Source organism: Hylobates moloch, unplaced genomic scaffold, assembly GCF_009828535.3.
Source record: "Hylobates moloch isolate HMO894 unplaced genomic scaffold, HMol_V3 SCAFFOLD_14, whole genome shotgun sequence".
Lineage (NCBI taxonomy): Eukaryota > Metazoa > Chordata > Mammalia > Primates > Hylobatidae > Hylobates > Hylobates moloch.
This window is the reverse complement of record NW_026652289.1, coordinates 88760729-88781707: the sequence shown is the minus strand read 5'-3', so window position 1 is coordinate 88781707 and position 20979 is coordinate 88760729. Positions and strand designations below refer to the sequence as shown.

The 20979-nt window shown below is 43.9% G+C and overlaps 1 protein-coding gene across 1 annotated transcript in view; it reads left to right on the top strand.

Annotated features, from left to right (window-relative positions):
- OCA2 (OCA2 melanosomal transmembrane protein) overlaps positions 1–20979 on the top strand; it is a 339630-nt gene that overhangs the window by 135417 nt on the left and 183234 nt on the right. Inside the window, exons 16-17 of the mRNA XM_032174444.2 lie at positions 486–543; positions 3733–3841. Of these exons, the coding sequence (XP_032030335.1) occupies positions 486–543; positions 3733–3841 (167 nt within the window). The remainder of the gene's footprint in view (positions 1–485; positions 544–3732; positions 3842–20979) is intronic.

Sequence of the window (20979 nt, the reverse complement as noted above, 5' to 3'; positions counted from 1 at the left end):
TTTCAGGCATGGAATTGATCATCGATTGATAAAAATCAACATTAAAGCAAGTGACATTTCTTTTACTATGTTTTTCTTTAGTTGGTTGTAATAGTTGTACACGTTCAGTGCCCTCATTTTGCAAACAGAGATTCAGGACCGTAGAAGTGTGCATAAAGAGGAAAATAAAGAGGCTGACGGTTGCTGCCCTCGTTCACGCGCTGGCGCGGGGTTTTCGTGAAGCTTCCCGTGCGCAAGCTGTCACACGTACCTCCTCACGCACACTTCTTTCATCGTTCGGGTCATTATATGTATTTTTTTGGGAAAATATAGAGTGAGCACCTTTTCCAGCCAACAAATGAAGCCCCACCGGCCCCCCATGACTAGTCCTGCCAGGCTCCACGTCGCAGACTGCGTCCAGGCACGAAGTGCTGGGGGCTGCTGCTCTGCGATCTCACCGTGCAGCGTGACCGGGGAAGTAATGAGTCTCTTCTTTTCTGTTTTAGACAGATCTCACAGGAGGACAAAAACTGGGAGACCAATATCCAGGAACTCCAAAAAAAGGTACCCAGCTTTCTTTTCTCAGGGATTTCTGATTCACTTCTCCAAGAAGAGAGTGAGTGATGCCTTTTCCTTCCCTCACATGACTGAACGCCGTTTTTCTTTTTATTTCTGTGGTTATACACAAGACGTTGCGGTTTGTGTGTATGAGTGGATGGGGAAAAATGATCTCTGGATACAGCAGGCTGATTTTGTGAGGACGTGGAAAGCGAACATTTTATAGAGCCTTTCCCTGTCCCTGCATGTTGCAGGGCCTGCCCTCTGAGCGGGTGTCCCTGACCACCAGCCCTCTCCTGGCCCGGAAGGGCAGGCCCAAGGTTCACACTTTGCAGAGGGGAGACCGGTGAGGCATGCTGCGTGAAGTGGAGCAGCTTTAGGGACAGACATAGGATGTGTGAGTGTCCTGCCGACGGCTCTGACTTCTTGGGGCAGAGCTTGTTTTGTTTTGTTTTGTTTTGTTTTTTGGCTCATTCTTCCATGGGGGTGGACTTTCTCAGCCCATTTATGAACACAGAGGGCCCCTTCCCAGTAGAGAGAGCTCTGCTCAAGATCTGCTAGGAGTCATTTGCATCTCAGTGACATTTCAAATCCGTGCAGTTTATTTTCTAGGGAGAGATTGAATACCCACTCTAACTGTGACGGGCACACTCTCCATGCGAGTCAGGTGTTTCCTCACAGGGCTTCAGCACACCTCACATCTGTCGTGCTTATTTTCCATAAAGATGTTGGATGCAATCTGATGAGGTGCCTCAGTGCCTTCACACTCTGTCCCGTGTAGATGGCCAGGGTTAGAAAAGAAAGGTGTAGCTGTGATACTCTTGCAGGCCCCAAGTTCATACAGATTATGCCTGCCTTGCTAGACTGTGGTGTTTTAGTCATGAGCTGGAGAAGAACTGTGTGCCTCTCTGTGCACCTGGACGAGGACTACGGTGAGATGAAATGGAGAGGTAAGGTTGGCAACTTCCCTGTATCACATCTAAGAATTCTTACAGAAAAGACCCTAGGGGTGTGTGTGTGTGTATGCCATGGAATACTACTCAGCCGTAGAAAGGAATGAAATAATGGCATTCACAGCAATCTGGATGGACTTGGTGACCAGTGAAGTAACTCAGGAATGGAAAACCAAACATTGTATGTTCTCACTTATAAGTGGGAGCCAAGCTACGAGGACACAAAGGCATAAGAATGATATAATGGACTTTGGGGACTTGAAGGGAATGGTGGGAGTGGGACGAGGGATAAAAGACTGCACATTGGGTACCGTGTACACTGTTCAGGCTATGGGAGTACCAAAAATCTCAGAAATCACCACTAAAGAACTTATCCATATAACCAAACACCACCTGTCTTCTGGAAACCTATTGAAATAAGAAAAAAAAAAAAAAAAAAAAAGGAAAAAAAGAAATGACCTCAGGTATCCAGAAGGAGCAAATTTGAATGATACCCCCCAAAAACCTCCACTTCCATGAGCTGCAGGATGCTGGAATGCTCTTTGACCTGCCTGCTCCTCCACCTCCGATCTTTGCATTGGCTGTGGCAATAGCCACTTTCTGTGGTTGCTGCGACCTCAGGGAAGGTTTGCAATGCCACCCCTCACGCCTAGTGAGAACCCACATCACTCTCCTCTGAGCATTTCAAATCTTTTTCTTGCCATGCTCCTTTGGCCCTAATTCTTCAGCACAGAATCATGTAGGAAAATCGGTCTTCCCCAAAGGGGCAACAGGGAAGCTGAGAAGGGGCTGGCCCAGCCATGAGCTTTTGTAGTGGGCAGGGAGGGGCAAATGCTCACCAGTGGCCCCATTGCACATAGCGGAGGGGCTGTGTCAGCTGTTGTGACACAGAGGGGCTTGCATATGTTTTTGATGGCAGCAGCTTTACGTTTGTGACCAGAGGAAGCAAGAGAGAAAATCTCTCTGTAGCTCTAGCTCTAGCTCTACCTCTGTGTGTCTATATCTATGTCTATATCTGTCCAAATCCAGATAGCTATAGATCGCTATGATGGTAGATATCTAGATCCATTGACAACCATCATCATTGCTGTCTCCATCTATCCACCTTGACAGATTAGACAGATGGGTAGACAGGTGTGCTGGTGGGACCAGACTCAAGAAAGGATCCGATGCTTGCCAGGTGTGGTGGCTTACACCTGTAATCCCAGCACTTTGGGAGGCAGAGGTGGGCACATTGCTTGAGCCCAGGAGTTCAACACCAGCCTGCAACATGGTGAAACCCTATCTCTACTAAAAATACAAAAACTAGCTGGGCATGGTGGTGCACACCTGTAGTCCCAGCTACTCGGGAAGGAGGCTGAGGTAGGAGGATCACCCGCGCCTGGGAGGTGGAGGTTGCGTTGAGCCGAGACTGTGCCACTGCACTTCAGCCTGGGTGATAGAGTGAGACTCTGTCTCAAAAAATGAAAATAAAAATAAAAATAAATAAATAAATGAAAGAAAGAAAGAGAAAGGACCTGGTGCAGTTTTCCTTTCGCACAGTGGGCCGGCATTCACATGGGGACCTTGTCAACAGGGCAGGCCAACCAGGTGCCCATCTGTGCGTGCTTCCCTGTGCTGGCCCCACGCAGCCATGGCCTGTGGAGCACAGTACCCTTGGGGCCTCATAGGGAGAGCCCCATCTTGTGCTGACTCCTAGGTTGATGAGGCCTTGCAGAGGTTGAGGTGCCTCAGAGCCCGCCCTCCCCCTATGACCGAGTGGATTCTCGTAGGTGTCATCCCTGCACTAAGAGTGCACCCCCTGCATTCCAAGGGCCTCGTGCATGTCATGTGAAGAACATGGCCAGAGCCTTATCTGGGAGTCACAGTTTTGTGAGAAGGCTCAGCCTCCTTGCCCCGCCCGCATGCTTGGCGTGGTAGGGAAAGGAACAGTGAAGACAGCATAGGCCCCTGTAGAAACGCCCCGTCATCCTCTGATACCTGCTGGCCAGGTGTTTCATAACAGGACTGTACTACTGTTGACATCTGCTGTATTTATCTTTCATAAAGGTTTTGAATGCAGTAATCCTGAATCTGTACGGGTTTCCTTGTAACACAGTACTTTGTCATTTTCTTTCAAGTTTGAGAGGTTACATTTTTCATCCTTGTGAAATCTGTCGTGATTCCAGTTGCGTAGGTTATGACGCACTGCAGGAGTCAGAAGGTTATGCAGAGTAAATGAGCTGTGGTTTCTCTCTTACAGCATAGGATATCTGACGGGATTCTGCTCGCCAAATGCCTGACGGTGTTGGGATTTGTTATCTTCATGTTTTTCCTCAATTCGTTTGTCCCTGGCATTCATCTTGATCTTGGTGAGTCTAATTTAGCTTTAGTTCATAGGCTTTGTCACATTCTGGATGGGAAGGTTTCAGAGCCTGTTCCCAGACACTGACTTTTCCCACAGGCAGCCGGGCTGGTGGGAGGCCAGAGAGGGCTGAGATGGAGGGTGGGCAGCCTGCCCTGGGAAGAAGGGCGCCTTTCCTTTTGGTTTCCTGGGCAGGAGGAAGGGAGAGAGAGATGCATCTCCGGCCCCATAGACTCTGTGCCATGGGTCCTCAGGCTCCTCCAGGGATCACCACAAGGAGGAATATAGAGTGGGCGCTGTCCTGTCTATTGTAGTTAATAACCACATCTTTACATGGTTCCCAGAAGAGACGGAGCCACATGGGCAAGGCTAGCGCTACCGTCTGTGCCGCCTGCCATGCCAGTTAGGTGACAGCCTGTTCGGGAGTTCAGGAGAGCCCTGGCGAATGGTCAGCGCTCTGCAGGGCCCACTTGCCTTGTCTGAGGGTGCATCTGGCACATGAAACTGTTCTCCCACCGTCCACCATTGGTTTCTCTTCTCCCACGTTCACCACACCCATGGCTCTGAGACCTCTCCACTTCCTCTAGCCTGTGTCGTGGCCAGGATCTGTCCCCACCTGAGATGTGGCTCTCTCAGGGGGAACTCACCACAGAGCTTGTCAACCCCTGGCCTCCTCCACCCTCCATAAACATTCTCCACTCTCTTAGGCGTTTCTTATCAATTTCACAGTTATCTCCATTGGTATCCTTATTGAAAACAAAACAAAACCCACCCCACATGAAAGTGTAGGTTTATAAGAAGCACAAATTTGAGGTGGTGTCACAGACTTTTCTTTTACCAAAGCTTTACCCATAGTTTTCCTTCAAAAGTGAGCTCTGCTAAGATGGTTAAAATACCCAACTTTTATCTTATTTTATATAAAGCCTTGGTTCACTGTGAAATTTGAGGAGTGCAGCTGCCGTAGAAAGTGAAGCCTCTTCATTTTGTAAAATAAATGGATAATGCCGGAAGCTTCAGCGATTTGTACCACATCATTGCTTCCGGGGTTCCTGGAAACCATCAGACATTCATGGCCTAGAAGCTGGGTTTCCTTTTCTCTTATGTAAAAAAGCTACATTTCTAGATTCTCACACAACACATGATGTATGTGCTTTTGACTAGAGGTCCAGCTTTATGTTACGTATTCGCAGCCCCTCCATTTCTTTCTCTTGATAATCTCAAATCCAACTTGCCAGGTGGCCTGGGCTTGGTTCAAGCTGGCAGGTATTATTTATCCACACCTGAGAGCTGATCTGCTTGGAATCCTGATGAGGTAATGATCCAAAGCTGGAGTGGTAATGATTTTGTGAATTTCAATTGTATTTGGTGGATTACATCTAGAAATTGCTGCAGTGTAATTATTTTTAATTACACCTCAGGCCTAATGTAATTTTAACATTAGAAACCTTAATGACTACAAGAATGTTAGGTGGTCACCACTGGTAATTAAACAAATTTAAAAAACTAGCGTTTTGTGGGCAGAGAGATTCCATTAGGTGTTCATAGATAATTTTGCTCCTAATTTTATTTGAGAGTCTACTTTAGAGGAACATAGCAGGCATTTTAAAAACTAAAAAAACACAAGAGCTTGCATTCAATTTTATTAACATTGGGCAACAGTCTTTGTATTAAAAACAATACTTTAATACTTAAAGTCACATCTTTAACTATATGGACATAAAAAATCTTGGTTACTATGAAACTTTTAGCCTGGAAGTCACATTTTGTTTACAAAATAGCTCATCTCCTTTTGTGTGGTTGTTACATCTGTGAATGATGAACATGTTTATTTTCTGCTTTTAAATCCTGTTTTGTTTTTAGTTGGGGCTTGTGTTCAGGTGATTATATTTGCATATTCATCAAGATAGGTTAGGTTGACTAGGAGAAAAGTTTGATTGGCATGTATTTTAATGGAATACAGTTTCCTTAGAGTTATAAGAACTTTTCTGATAGAACAAGGGCAAAATGGATACAAGATCTTCCCAGGTCTTCAGCCAGTAGCAATGTGATCATTTATCTTTGGTGAAGTTCTGTTTTCTTTTTAATTTTTTTAAAATGTAACAGTATTTTTTAAAACTTTTTTGAGACAGAGTCTCACTATGTTGCTCAGGCTGGAGTGCAGTGGCACAATCTCAACTCAGTGCAGCCTCTGCCTCCTGGGCTCAAGCAATTCTCCTGCCTTAGCCTCCTGAGTAGCTGGCATTACAGGAATGTGCCACCACACCCGGCTAATTTTTGTATTTTTAGTAGAGCTGGAGTTTCACTATGTTGGCCAGGCTGGTCTCAAACTGCTGACCTCAGGTGATCCTCCTGCCTCAGCCTCCCAAAGTGCGGGGATTACAGGCATGAGCCACTATGCTTGGCCAGAAGTTCTGTTTTCAACGTGTCCTGCTGTGTAAGTTGAGCCTTGTTCAATGTGATGTCATATAATATGAAATGATGTCATATCACAAGATGTACATCGTGTAACATATGACATCATCTAATACAGTGCACACACTGTACACTACATGACATTATAACACACACACTGTACACTACATGACATTATAACACAATGTAATTTCATAAAACACAGGGTGCTGTCATATAAAAATGTGCATTGTGGAACAAAATTTGACATCAGATAACATTCCTTCATTTAGGAATCCTAACCTAGACATAGCATTGACTCTTTTTCTTTATTTTTTTTTTATTATCGTAGAGCAAAACTGACTTTTCCTTTGGATGTAGCGTTCTATGGATTTTAACACATAGATAGGTTTATGTAACTGCCACTGCAGTCAGAGCACAGGACAGCTCCATTACAGAACTTTCTCAGCTGTCCTTTTGTAGCCACCCTCCCCTGGTCCTGGCAAGGACTGATCTTGTCTCCATCACTATGGTTTTGTGTTTTTGGGACTGTCATATACATGGAATCAGATTGTACGCTACCTTTCGAGACTGGCTTATCTCACGCAGTGTAATGCCTTTGTGGTTCACCCAAGTTGCTGTGCGCATCAATAGTTCATGTTTGGCCGGGCACAGTGGCTCATGCCTGTAATCCTAGCACTTTGGAAGGCCGAGGAGGGTGGATTACTTGAGCCCAGGAATTTGAGACCAGCCTGGGCAACATGGCAAAATCCTGTCTCTACAAAAAATACAAAAATTAGCTGGGCGTGGTGGTGCACGCCTGTAGTCTCAGCTACTTGGGAGGCTGAGGCAGCAGGATTGCTTGAGCCTGGGAGGTGGTGGTTGTAGTAAGCTGAGATTGCACCACTGCACTCAGCCTCAATGACAGAGGCAGACTCTTTTTTTTTTTTTCAGAAAAAACAAACAAACAAACAAAAACCCAAAAAACAAAAAAACTACTCCAGACGCTTCTGAGCACATGGTTTTCTGTGAACTTAGGGTTTTATTCTCTGGGTTAATTTCCTTCTCTTGAGTGGCACTGCTGTGTCACACGGTGGGTGTAGATTTTATTTTAAAAGCAACTGCTGCCCTGTTTTCTAGCGAGGCCAACCCTGTCACGTTCCCACGGCATGTATGGGAGCTCCAGCTGCTTCACACCCTTGCTGGCATGTGGCACAGTGAGAATCCCCCTGAAGTTCCACAGGGGGATTATACAAACCTTGAATATATTCTTGTGATTTCTTTCCTCATCTGTCCTCTGACCTCCCCTTTCCCAGCTAGACTCAAGGACTTGGTCCGTGTGTCTGCATTTCCCCTCCCTGGTGCCTGGTGCTAATGCCTGGTTCATTAGTAGAAACAAGGTGTAGGTTTACAGGATGCACCAACAAACTTCTCGTTGCTGCTCACAGATTCCATCTTAACTATTGTGGGAATTTCCTTTGTGGCTGACCCAACCTGAGGCACAGCCTGAGGCAAAAGCTCATGTGTGTGTTCTTCATCCGGGAGCATCCCAGAGAAGAGGAGTGAGGGATGGGGGCCGGGCAGTGAGGAAAGCAAGCGCAGGCACCACTGCCCCAGCATGCTGGCCTTTGTGACGGGCCACTGGGGCTCCATCCTGCAAGGCTGTCTGAGTGGAGGTACCAAATGCACCTCAGGGCTGTCTGTGGGGTTGAGTAGAGCAAGAAGGAATGTTTACTGGTTGATGCGCATGGCCCATTGGTCACAGCTCCTTTCCGTGGGATGCCAGAGTGCATGTGTCCAGCTGCATGTGCTAAGACCATGCGACTGCACCCGAAGGGCAGCCCAGGTGGAGAAGGCATCAGGGGCATGGGCTCCAGGGCAGACTTGCCAGGTGCATCTGTGTGAGGGTTGTCGGGCCACACGGAGCTGGCTGCGGTGACAGACAGGAGAGCCCTGAGGGACCCAGGGGTGTGCAAGAGGTGGCACAATGGCAAAGAAGGGTGAGCAAAGGCCAGGGTCACAGTTCACACCCATCTGGCAAAGAGGTGGCTCCCAGCGTGCAGAGACCATCACCTCACAGCACAGCAGGACCAAGCCCAGTCTGGACGCTGGCTCCGCAGAGGTCTGCAGTCCCTGCATGAGCCCTTAGTGCCAGATGGGTTGTTTCATAGGGGCCAAGGGAGAGCTTTCCCCTTGGGCCTCTCGAGTTTTGCTGAAAAACCAACTCACAGAAGACAGAGTAATAGGAGAAAAGGCATACGCATTCATTTAACATGTGTACACAGGAGCCTTCAGAATGAAAACCCAAAGATACAGGAGAAATTGTTCATGTTAAAGCTTAGGTTCAACTGAGTATGGACAGCCATGTAGAAATGGGATTGGAGGAAAAGTGTATGATTGGGTACTGATAGACTGAGTGGGAAACCTGGCAGGGCCTGTCTGTCCAGAGTCTTCCTGGCCTCTCTGAGCGGCACTCCTTCCTTCTGAGTGTGGGGCAGGCCCCTCTCTAGAATGGGGGTTGTAGGACCTACAGTCAAACAAGGCAGGCCAGACAGTTTCTTTATGGCCAGTTTTCACACAGAAAGGCAGAGGGAAAATGAGAATAACACTTTAGGTTTTACGGCTGGCTTTGGAGAAAAGGGTTCTGGTTTCGATGACCTGCGTTGGGAAGGAGGGATTCTAGTTTCTTTGGCAGTCTCGGGGGAGAATGGGACTGAGAGATGGGCAGGCAGGAGGAGGGTGGAGAAAACTTTTCCTTCTGATAAAACAAAACTTCAGCCGAATTAAATTTAAAGGAGTTTAATTGAACGATGAACAATTCGCAAATCAGGCAGCCCCCAGAATCACAGCAGATTGTCACAGAGACTCCGGGGGTGCCTCGTGGTCAGAACAAACTTATAGACAAAAAGGTAAAGTGAGGTACAGGAATCGGAAGTGAGGTACAGAAACAGTGAGGTTGGTTACAGCTCGGCAGTTGCCTTATTTGAACACAGTTTGAACATATAGCAGCCTATGAGTGGTTGAAGTATGACTGCCAGGATTGGCTGACACTCAGCTGTTGTTAGAGGTGCATACTATTAAGTTAGGTTTTCACTTTGTCTGGCTATTAAGCTAGGTTACAGTTCATCCACAAGGACTCAAATACAGAAGTACAGAGTCCTCCTCAGGCCATCGTTAGCTTGCTTTAACACTTCTGAGGCCTTCATTTTGGGGTATTGCTTTCTGAGCCCCAGGAGTTTCAAAATTCAGATTTTTTGTGTGTATTATAGAAAGATAATTCAGTGAGCATACTGAATTTTGGATATAATGTAACACACCCTGAGAGGTTCAGGGCCAGCACCCTGTCATCCGAGCATGATTTCTGCAGTGCAACATGAATATTTACACAAGGTGAGACAAATAAAGACTGCAAACAACTTCATTCCTATTCAAGTCAGGGTTTTTTGAATTTTTTTACATCAAAATATATAGAAAAAGTTTGCTTTTCTGAAATTAGGGTTTCAGGATTGTGGATAACTGATTATGAACCCGTGAAAAGAATCAGCGAGGCAGGCTTGAAAATGTTATCTTTGGCCTTAAAATTCAGAGCCTTGATGAGCGGTTTCCTAGGCCTCCTCCTTTGATAATTAGTTCAGAATGTACCCCAGATTCTCTCATGATGTGTTTGATTAGATTTCAGTTCTGGAAAATTTTCCGTCATTATTTCCCTGATTACGGTTTTGAAATTGCTGGTCTTCTCCGTGTCCCTTGGTGTCCCTCTGGTTGAGCGATTTTATTGTTGTCTTTGTGAAAGTATTTTTAGCTACAAATAAAGCAATCTATTGGATCTGTCTTAAGCAAAATAGAGGATTATTAGAATAATAACAGGCTGACAGGCTCCAAGGACACTGGGGCCTCTTGGGGGCAGGCTCAGGAAGGAGGAAGGGTCCGGACAGAGAGTGCCCACCCGCCCCGGCATCTGCAGTGCTCCGCCCTCAGTTCCTTGCTTCTCCGCAACCAGTTAGCACATCTTTTTTCTGCTCATGGCAGAATAGTGGTTGCCTCATAAATTTCCCAGTTTATAGGACCTCGATTTCAGCCACACACAGAGAAAAGGCTATTTTGAATCCCCAGTTCCCAGGCAAAGAGGAGTCTGCTTGGCCTTGTTGGTTTCTTTCATCTCCTAGCACAGGAAATTCTGAGCAGGTGGACGGGAACAAGTGGTGAGATGTGGCCTGGGGTGGCTGAGACATACTTCTTAGAGGAGGTCACTATGAGCTGGACAGACATTCCCAAGGCTTCCTAATATGTATTCTATACACTCTAGTTTCTAGTAAGATTCATTTAAGCTAAGCCATTCACATATCCATCCTCTCACTTATTCATGCATTTGTACAACACATGCAGGCAGTGGCCTAGGGGTTGGTTGGGGCTCGTGTGGTGAACATAAAAACCATATCGCTGCTCTCCTAGGTCATCTTCTCTAGAGGGGAGATGGATCTATATTTACTCTACCAGGGACTCATGTAACTGTCCAGCGGGTTCCTCTTGCCCGCTGCCCAGGTAGACCAGATTTATGGAGGCAGAGTTGTTGCAGTAGGGAAGGAGTTTTACTCATGTAGAGCTGGCTAAATGGAAGACGGGAGTTGTATTATTACTGAAATCTGCCTCTCTGATTTGGAGACTAGGATTTTTCAAGGACAATTTTGGGGAAGAATGGCGGGGAGGGTGGCTAGGCAATGGGTGCTTGCTGCCAATTGGTTGAAGGTATAAATCACAGGGGTGTGGGAAATGGTTCTCCTTCATGCAGAGTCACTTCTGGGTAAGCCACAGGAGCAGTTGGCCAGTCCAGGTGGAGCCATCAGTCTCAAACATGCAAAAACCCTGAAAAGGTATCTCCAAAGGCCACTCTTAGGCTCTGCAATAGTGATGTTATCTGCAGGAGTAACTGGGGAAGTTGCGTATCTTGTGACCTCCAGAATAATGGCTGGCAATCTTCTATGTCTACACTTTAGCATAATTCAGTCTCTCCTATCCTCCTAGCCTGGTGTTCTTTGATTAGCTTTACAAATGCAATTGAGTTTTGGGGAAGGGCTGTTATCATTTAAGCTATAAACTAAATGTCTGCCAAAGTTAGCTTGCCTTAAGCTCAAGAATAATTGAGGGCAGCTTGAAGGTTAAAGGCAAGAAAGGGATTGGATAGATCAGATCTCCCTCACTGTCATAATTTTCTCACTGATACAATTTTTGCAAAGGTGATTTCAGTCATATTAGGGCCAGCAAGGAATACACAGCTAATTTAGACACCAAGACCTTCAGAGCTCTGATGCGGAGACAAGCCAAGGGTACCAAATGGTAAAGCCAAAAATGATAATTTCCATAGTCAAGATATCGATGAAAAGAGTGAAACTCTGTAAATTATTTGAAGAGATCTATTCTGAGGCAAAAATGAGTGAACACGGCCCATGACACCACTCCAGGAGATCCTGAGAACATGTACCCAAGGTGGTTGAGTTACAGCTTGATTTTATACATGTTAGGAAGACAGAAGTTACAGGAAGATATTCACCAATACATATAAGGTGTGTATTGTTTCAGTCCGGCAAGGCGCGACAACTCGAAGCAGGGGCAGGATAAGGGCTTCCAGGTCGTAGGTGGATTCAGAGACTTTCTGATTGGCAATTGGTTGAAAGAGTTATTATCTAAAGTCTCAGAATCAATAGAAAGAAGAGCCTGGGTTAAGATATGGGATTGCGGAGACCAAGGTTTTTATCATGCAGATGAAGCCTCCAGGTAGCAGGTTTCAGAGCTCTTATCAGACCTAAAAAATTAACAGAGTCTTAGGGAAAGGATTTGGAAAGGGAAGGGGATGCTCTACAGAATGTAGATTTTCCCCACAAAAGACAACTTTGCAGAGCCATCTCCAAATGTGTCAAAGAAGCGTATTTTGGGGTAAAATACTTTGATTTCTTTCAGGGCCTGCTGTCTGTCATGTGATACTATACTAGAGTCAGGCTGGAATTTGGTATCTTATTGCTACATCTATTCTATCAGTCTTAAGATCCCTGTTTTAATGTGAATGCTGGTCAGTTGTGTCTGAATTCCAAAGGGAGGGGGGTACAGTGAGGCACGGCTGACCCCCTTCATGCCTTGAACTAGTTTTTCAGATTTCTTTGAAATGTCTTTGGCTGAGAGGGGGTCTGTCAGTTGGTTGAGGGGTTAGAAATTTGTTTTTGATTTACAAAGTTACGGATGAAAGGCCTAATGAAATCCACAAAAGAAACGAGGAGCTCTTACTGGAAAGGCTTTGGCATATTAGAAAAAAACCCTGATATATGTAAACTATTTAAGGCAGTTATTACATACAGTTTGTGTTAACCTGATAATAAAAATATTTACATCCCTGGGTGGCTCTATTCTAATTTTCATCAAATATTCATCTTAGATGAATGTAAATATCCGAGAGATTATTTCAGAATGATGATAAATATAATATAATGCAATATAATGTAACATAATGTAATGTAATATAATATGGATCTTGGATTTATAAGTCAATTAGAATAATTAGCTGCTTTCCTTATTATCCTCACCATGGGTAAAATTACCAAATTTCATCATAACACTGAAGAAATGAAATCATGGGGGAGAGAGAATGACTCAGTTTTTTAAAAACGGAGATACAGAATTCACACAACATAAAATTTATCTAGCAAAATTATATCATTCAGTGTATTTTAGTATATTCACAAAGTTGTACAACCATTGCCAGTATCCAATTCCAGAACACTTTCATCATTCCCCAAATAATCTTATACCCATTAGTAGTCACTCACACACTGTTTCCCCTTTTTCCCCAACCCTCAGACCCTGGAAACCACTAATCCTACTTTCTGTTTCTGGATTTGCCTATTCTGGACATCTCATTTAATGGAATAATTTATCATGTGGTCTTTTGTGTCCAGTTTCTTTCACTTAGCATAACATTTTCAAGGTGCATCCATGTTGCATCATGGATTAGTGCTTCATTTCATTTGGCTGTATGATATTCATATATATGTTTTCTATTATACTATGTATATTATATATGGATATCATATATAATATCATATATATTATATATATCGTAATATATAATATGTATCACAATTTATTTATCCATTTATTAGCTGTTTGACCTAGGAGTGGAATTGCAAGGTCATATGCAACTCTCTGTTGAACTTTTAGAAACTCTGCCTAACTGCTTTTCCAGAGCAGATGCACCTTTACATTCCCGGTGGTAATGCATGAGCGTTCTGATTTCTCCACGCTTTCACCAGTACTTGTTATTGTGTGTGTCCTTGATTATGCTCATCATACCAGGCGTGAAGTGGTACTTCATTACAGCGTTGATTTGCATTTCCTAGTGATGAATGACATTGAGCATCTTTTCATGTGCTTATTGGCCATTTATGAAATGCTCTTTTACTAAATAACATGTGAACTTGTTTTTTCCATCTGTTTGGAAATTTCAGCTGTGATTTACAGTAATAACAGCCTTCTTTTGCTATGAAAGAGATTTGTTCCTGACTCTGGAGCATTTTTACCCATTTGAGTCTCCCTTCCTGAGCGTCATGCACACATATGAGGATGAGGAAGTCCAGTGTCTCTCCTCTAGTTACTTAAAACCACAGCCTTGCCAGGAGCCTAGTGAAGCATTTCATAGGATTGGTCATGATTCTCCACATGCGGGGATTCATCGTTGGTTGTGGTCTCCTTTTATTAGCTCCAAAATATTTTGAATAATGCAGCCAATATCCTCCATTGAATACCCACAGGTTAATGAACTTGGGGTAGATCAAATCCGTGTAATGACTGTTTCTCGCTTCATTTTTTATTCCAAATGGCTTGGATCACATAGGTCTGCATGTAACAGTAAGACTGCGAGATTTTTAAAAGGTTAGATAATTTTGACGGAGTACCACATTAGCTTTTAAACTGTGGATTTTTCAGAAATGTTAGTGGTCTCTATTTGAATAAAAATATCTGTGAGTTATGGGTGGGAGAGTTAGGTGTTAGATATGCATTCATCAAGAGAATTGTTAACACTCTCACATCAAATGATTACTACTTACAGTTTTTTCATTGGTCATTAACCTTAACATTCTACATTGTCTCAATATATATTAACATTTTTCTATGTAAATTATATTTTCCCCTTAGCATTAATAAGAAAGACAATCTTCGTATTCGCTATAGAAAACCAAATCTGGAGAAATCACAGCTACAGATTTATTAGAAATATTGGGACCAAGAGATTCTTCCTTTCAGGGCTCAGGATATCCCTAACTTTGCAGTCACAATGCTAAGAAGAGTTAGGTTGTGTCAACATTTTCACTTGCTTGTCTAAAGCTACACTGTGGTCACATTTAAATTCCTCAACATTAATAATCTGAAGAAGTATTTAAATAAATCATGAGAGAATAGTGCTGTGGCCATTCACTTCTCAAACTTTTAATAATAAAAAGCAGTTTTTCGGTGATGTTTATGATGTTCATTTGTGGAAATTAGGTGTTCCATTGCTAGTGAATGACACAGTTAATTGGAACAAAACTGAACAACCGAAAACATGACTGACCTAATTTTTCTTTCAACGTTTGCAAACAGACCAGATGACATATAGCCTATCCATCTGATATTTTCTCATGCCAGATGTATCAGGATAAGATAGGCTTTGCTGGGTAAAACACTGGTCCTGCTGTCTTGGAAGCTTGACACAACCACAGTTTTTCTTACTGACATCTTCAGTGCTGGTCAGTAGAGTCCCTGCTGGACAGAGACACTGGCATTTCGTGATGCCACCGTATCAACAGCAGCTTTCGGGATCATCTTGGCAAGGAAGAGACAGGGGATAGAACTGACAGCTTCCTGTAAATGCCAGGCTAGGAATGTGCGTCTCATTTGCTCGTGGCCCAATGGCCGGGTTGGTCTGTGGCTTCACCTAACTACAGGGCTGGGACACCTTCCTGGGGGTCCAGTAGGGAGAAGAGTGACAGATGTGGGGAGCTCTGACAAGCTACTAGTGAACCGATAAACAAAACACCTCCTACACGATTTGTTAAGGGTTTTACATGATATAATGTTTTATCTGGTACTTTAGAATACTACATAGTGGCCCACCAGTGGGGGTGACTAAAATCTGCTTGGATGTTGGTGAGCATGAATGAATCAATCAGAAATGCATTTTATTTGGATTTTGAGGGGCCTGAGAAGAAAGGGGATTCAGTCCCAATGGCAAAGCTGTGTGATGTCCAAGAAGAGCTGGGTGTGTTTCTCAGGGTCAGGCTGCTCTGTGGCCCACCTCTCCAGGCTCCATCCACATGGAATGCAGCTCACTGCAGTTGTGCAGCCAGTGACCTGGGTGGTTCCCAAGAACCACAGGAAAACCTGCAATGAGGAGTAAATGTTACTTTCTGCAAGAAGACTCAAGTTGTGTGGCATTCTGAGAATTTGCATTCCTTGTTTAATGCAGATACTTTCGCTGCTTGTTCATTCACTTGTTGATCCGGTATTTCTGAGTGTGTTTTTACCCACTCCTCACTGTGAGAGGCACTGGGGATACCTGTGAATGAGGCACGATTCCTGACCATGTCTAATGCACCTGCAGCACTGACCTGCCTCTGTGATAATGAACCTGATTCTTTAACAAAGCCCAAATGCACAAGTGCAAAATGAGAATTCTTCAACTGTATTTAGCATTATTTCTTTATGCTTAGTTATTCTTGTGCAAGGATTTACTCATTTTAATGAATAAATGAGCATATGAAAAGGTGTTCAACCTCATAAATCATCAGTAAAATGCAGAATTTAATCACAATGAGATGACATCATTTTAAGCACTCACAATTTTAATTCTACTCCTTCATGATATCTAGGGAGCATAATATTCATATTTTACATAGCACTGTATTTAATAGGCCCTGAGGGTACCAGAAGTTGAGTACAAATATTAGCAGAGTCTTGTTTGGAGTGGTGAATAATACTCATCATAAACATTGCCAACATTTCTATTAATTTTTTAAAAGTAGCGGTTAGAAAATCATTTGATATTGAGACCTAAAATAGTGAAAATAAAAATTAAGAAAGCATTAGTTATGGCTCCTTCCTTTCTTGCTGACATTTTCATGAGTTTGTCATAGATGTTCTAGTTCACATGAATTTTGACAATCAAGAATACAAAGCTCCTCAGAGCCTGTTTGATTTTCAACATGTTTCAAAGATGCTTGAGACCACAGAACAGCTCCAATGTTCAGTTAAGCTCTGGTTGGTTCCCCCATGGCCTCAGCAAGGGTATGGATTTAGCTGAGAGACCCCTATGGTACCTTGGTGTCTGAGGCCAGTATAGCCGTCACAGGTCCGTCACGGCAGTTGTATGTGAGCTGTCTTCTCCATGAGCCTGTGCAGTCCTCGGGGCAAGAGCTCAGTCCAGTCCACCACTCCCAAGGCCACAGAGACCATACCTGAGTGTGCTCAGGGCATGTGCATCGATGCAGCTGTCTCTCAGTCCATCCTGGGAGCTCAGCCTGCCACTGTCTTTCTCTGACAATGTGAGTGCTTTAGAATGTGAGTGAGCTGGCATTCAGGGGACAGCCTGGGTAACCGGTAGTTGTGTTTATCAAGGACAAAGATCCTACCTCTGTGTCTGTGTCTGTGTGTTTTCATTAGAGGTCTTCATATTTGGTGAAACTTACCTGCCTCTAAGCACAGTAACCCTTGAGTGTCCTGAAAGTTTTAGTTACTGGCATATTTGCAGGGCTGTACCATTCCCTGACCCTGCCATCACAATTTTCTCCCTTCCATTTTTGGAAGTGGGGTGGAATGCATACATTGAAACACTTTTACTGATGAAAAGCTGGAATCAGCCCACTTGGTCTAGCAAGCAATGAGCCTGGAGTCTTGCCTCTGCAAGTTGTGGGCAGAAGGGCTAGAATGCCCCCCAGTGAGACAGGGTGGATGCTTAGCTACCTCCTGACCCTCATCAGATCTTAGGTGGCACATCAGCTGAGGCAGGTGTGTATCTCCTGCCCCTCCTGCACAGCTACATGCACTTCCCTCCCCAATGTGCCCATTTGGCTTAAGAGGACCTAATCTCTGTAAGGTTCAGTGGCCTCTGTAAAATAGGGATCCTGCTGAGTGTCTTCATCACATCATATTATGTCATCAAACATCTCCATGTGACTCAACTCCTTGTTTTGTTATGTGGCTTTATTGCAGCAATAACTGACTAACATACCTTACAGTCTATTCATGCATAACATGCAATCACTAGGGTAAGCTGGCCCATTTTCTTATTTATATTTGTGACTCAGCTTTTTAAATTGGATATGAAAAGTGCTAATGGTAAAAGATTAGGCTGATAACTTTGACTATCTTAAAATTAGGAACTTGTGTCTCAAAATGTACTACTAAATGAGTGAAAAAGAAGCCACAGAGTGAAAAAAGTGTGTGCAAAAGCATCCATTGTCACATTTGGAAATTATATCTAAAATATAAAAAGAACACCTATAGAGCAATAAGAAAAGATGGAACCCCCCAATAGAAAAATGGGTGTAATCTTAAGTAGACACTTCACAGAAGAAGATACTGAAATTACTGAAAGTGTTAGTAAGCATATGAAAAGGTGTTCAACCTTGTAAGTCATGAGTAAGATGAAAAATTCAACCACAACGAGATGCCATTATATCCACACCTAAATGGTTAGAATAAAAGACTGACAGTACTAAGTGCTGAAAGATTGTGGAGCAGTAGGAAGTGTCATGCATTGCTGATAAGATTGTAAATTTGTACAGTGACTTTTGAAAATGAATTGACAGCATCTACTAAAGTTTAGAACAACGTGTATCTTCTGCTTAGTAATTTTGTTCATAGTGGTATGCCCAACAAAAATATGTACAATTACACACCAAAAGACTCTCTGAAAATGCTCATAGCAGCCTATTTATAATAGCCCCAAACTGGAAACACTCAAATATCAACCCCTAGAATGGACAAATGGTGGGACAGTCATATAGTGGTATACTATACAGAAATAAAAAATGAATATATTACATGACTGAATCTCACAAACATGTTGGCCAAAAGAAAAATCTGACAGAAAAGAATATGTGCTATACGATTCCATTTATAAAGAACTCAGAAACAGGCACATTTACTCTCTGGTTGTCAAGGGCAGAGCCTGACTGGCATCCTGGGGCATGGAACCTTTTGATGTGGTCTGCACAAATCAGCCTCTGCGGCAGAGAATGTGTGGGAATGGTGAAGAGAGAGGGAGGGGAAAGTCAGCAGCGTCCCCTGCCCCTGCACTGGCCTGTCCATATTGGTGGAAATCTTTATTTGAGGCAAAATGCTCAGAAATAGAATAATCTTTATTCTTTCCAACCTCAACTCTTTTAAATGACTCACTTGATGTAATCGTGGCATTTCCTAAGCCAGATTGGAAACCACACAGAAGCTTCCAGGTGTTGAAAGGCAGCCATTAGCTTCACTTCGAGCTTTGGTGTTGCAGCTACAGCCGGTATCTTGGGCAGTCACAGCCACTTTCTGGGTCTAGGAGGGAGAGGGCAGATCTGGAGCTCGATCTTCCTAGTTCTAAGCCTGTGTCCTGCAGCACACAGCAGGTGCCCATAAAAGCCACTGAGTGTTGGAGCTAGGCTTTAAAATTGCTGTGAGGATTGAATCAGGTAATACACACAGGCCTGAAGAGCAGTGCCTGGTGCACGATTGCATGAGATATGAACAAACAGCTCAGGCTGATGGCTAAGCAGTGCAGGAAGACACAAAGATTATAAAAAATGATCTTACTTTTGCTGGATTTTAAAGGGAAACTAGAAAGAATGGGAGTTTTCTCTTGAGAGAAAGCCTGTGCAGTCTACATAATAATTGAGTGAGTAGTTAGATGCTCCCTCCTTCTGCTGCCTTAGCAACTGCCTGATGCATGGTGCTGTAATAGACCTTAACCCCCTGGTCACTCGGCTCCTTCCGACTTTCTAAGCCAGCTCATCCCATGTGCCCTGTCCTACTCACCCACTTAACTGTGGAGTGGGGGCTCCCCACAAGGAAGCACTGGGTTTGCACCCTGGAGGTTCAGTGCTTGGGTAAGTGAGAGAGCTAGAATTACCCCAGGAACAACCACAGTGTAGCTGTGCAACAGAAAGTCCTTGATTATTTGTGATCTCACTTGGTCTATTTCAGGCAGTTGATGGCCAGTACTCATGTACTACCTCATGAAAGGGCGGCAGGCAGGGTGGTTTGTACTATATACAGTATGCACAGTCCATCTGTGGGTTTTCCTGTTTGGAAGGAAGAATATGAGATGAATAACTGTTGAAATACTCACTGGAGATGCATCCTGTGTGCCTCAAGGTACATAGGTTAGTTCATCTTAATTGATCAGGACAGTACTGCCTTTGGTCAAAGTCAGTTACGCAACGTCCAGGGCGAGGAACATGTAGGGTATGTCTTTTATAAAAGATGACAAGGTTTCAAATAGAACAAAATTAAGTTACATTTCTCAGCATATTCATCCAATCACACTGTGACAAGAGATTTGAAATAAATAAACCAGATCTGTTCATAATTAGCAAAATCATTCCATCAGAAGCCTGAGCACATCAGAGGAATGCAACGTGGCAGCATGGAAGGAAATTCTTGCAGACTGGGGATTGAATCCTGGCTTCACCCCAGCAAGCTGTGCAGCCTGGAGAAAACCAGTCCATCTTCGGGAGCCTCAGTTTCCCCCTGGGCTGGGGTGCTGAGAGATGCCCAGCAAATGCCTGTGCGTAGGAGGCTGCTGGGGGACTGGTGAAAGCCCTTTCCTACTTTCCTTTGAATCATGCTGCCCAGGGCTTTAGGAAAGAGGGAAAAGAGGCTCCTTTAGCTATTTGTTCGGCATGGAAACTTAACTCTGTTGGAGACACAAATGAAAGTACAGAGTCACTTATCTCAGATTTTTTGAGTTGAGAAATGGCAAAGCTCTTGGTGAGAGATTAACGCCTACTCTAGGAAAGGGTTTGATAGAAGCTCCACAGGATAAAGACAGGTCACGTAAATGGTGCTTTTTATCTGTATTCATCTCCACTCAACTGCATTTTTAATTTTTAGAAAAAGAGTCTCAATGACACATTGTTATAATTTGTAATAGAATGTGAAGCTGGAAACTGTGATGTTCCCGTCAGTGGCTTTTGCTTCCAGTACACTGTGGAAGAACCACTGCCTCACCCTTTCTCGGTGTCCCTGAGGAGCTGGGGCTGAGCAGAGCAGCCTGGAGCATTGCCCACAGGGATCTGGGCTGCAGTAGAAGGTGCGGTCTGGACTCAGAGCAGGACCAGGCAATACCAAGCAGACGGGCTTATGCACCGGCAGCCTGATTAGTGCCGCTGCCTCTGCAGGCAGTGCGATTAAAAGTAAGAGGGAAATTGAGGTTTTTCAGGGACAAGGTCTTCATTGCATTGTAGGCTATTGCAGGGAATTTTTCTGACAAGACAAATCTCCGTGACTATGGAACCTTTTCTGAAGTTGGATGGATGAGTGCTATGGCAGGAGTTTTGGCTGAGGAAAGCTCACAATTGATAAGAGAAAGCAGAACTATAAAAAGAGCCCTAAAGGACCTTCCAGCTTTTTGTCATGACTGAAATTTCTCTCAGAATCATGGAAAAGAACTTGTGTTCTTACTGACTTTTAGAGAGAGCTTCTTATTGCTATATAGCAGAGAAAACAAGTGATGCCATTTCTGGGGTC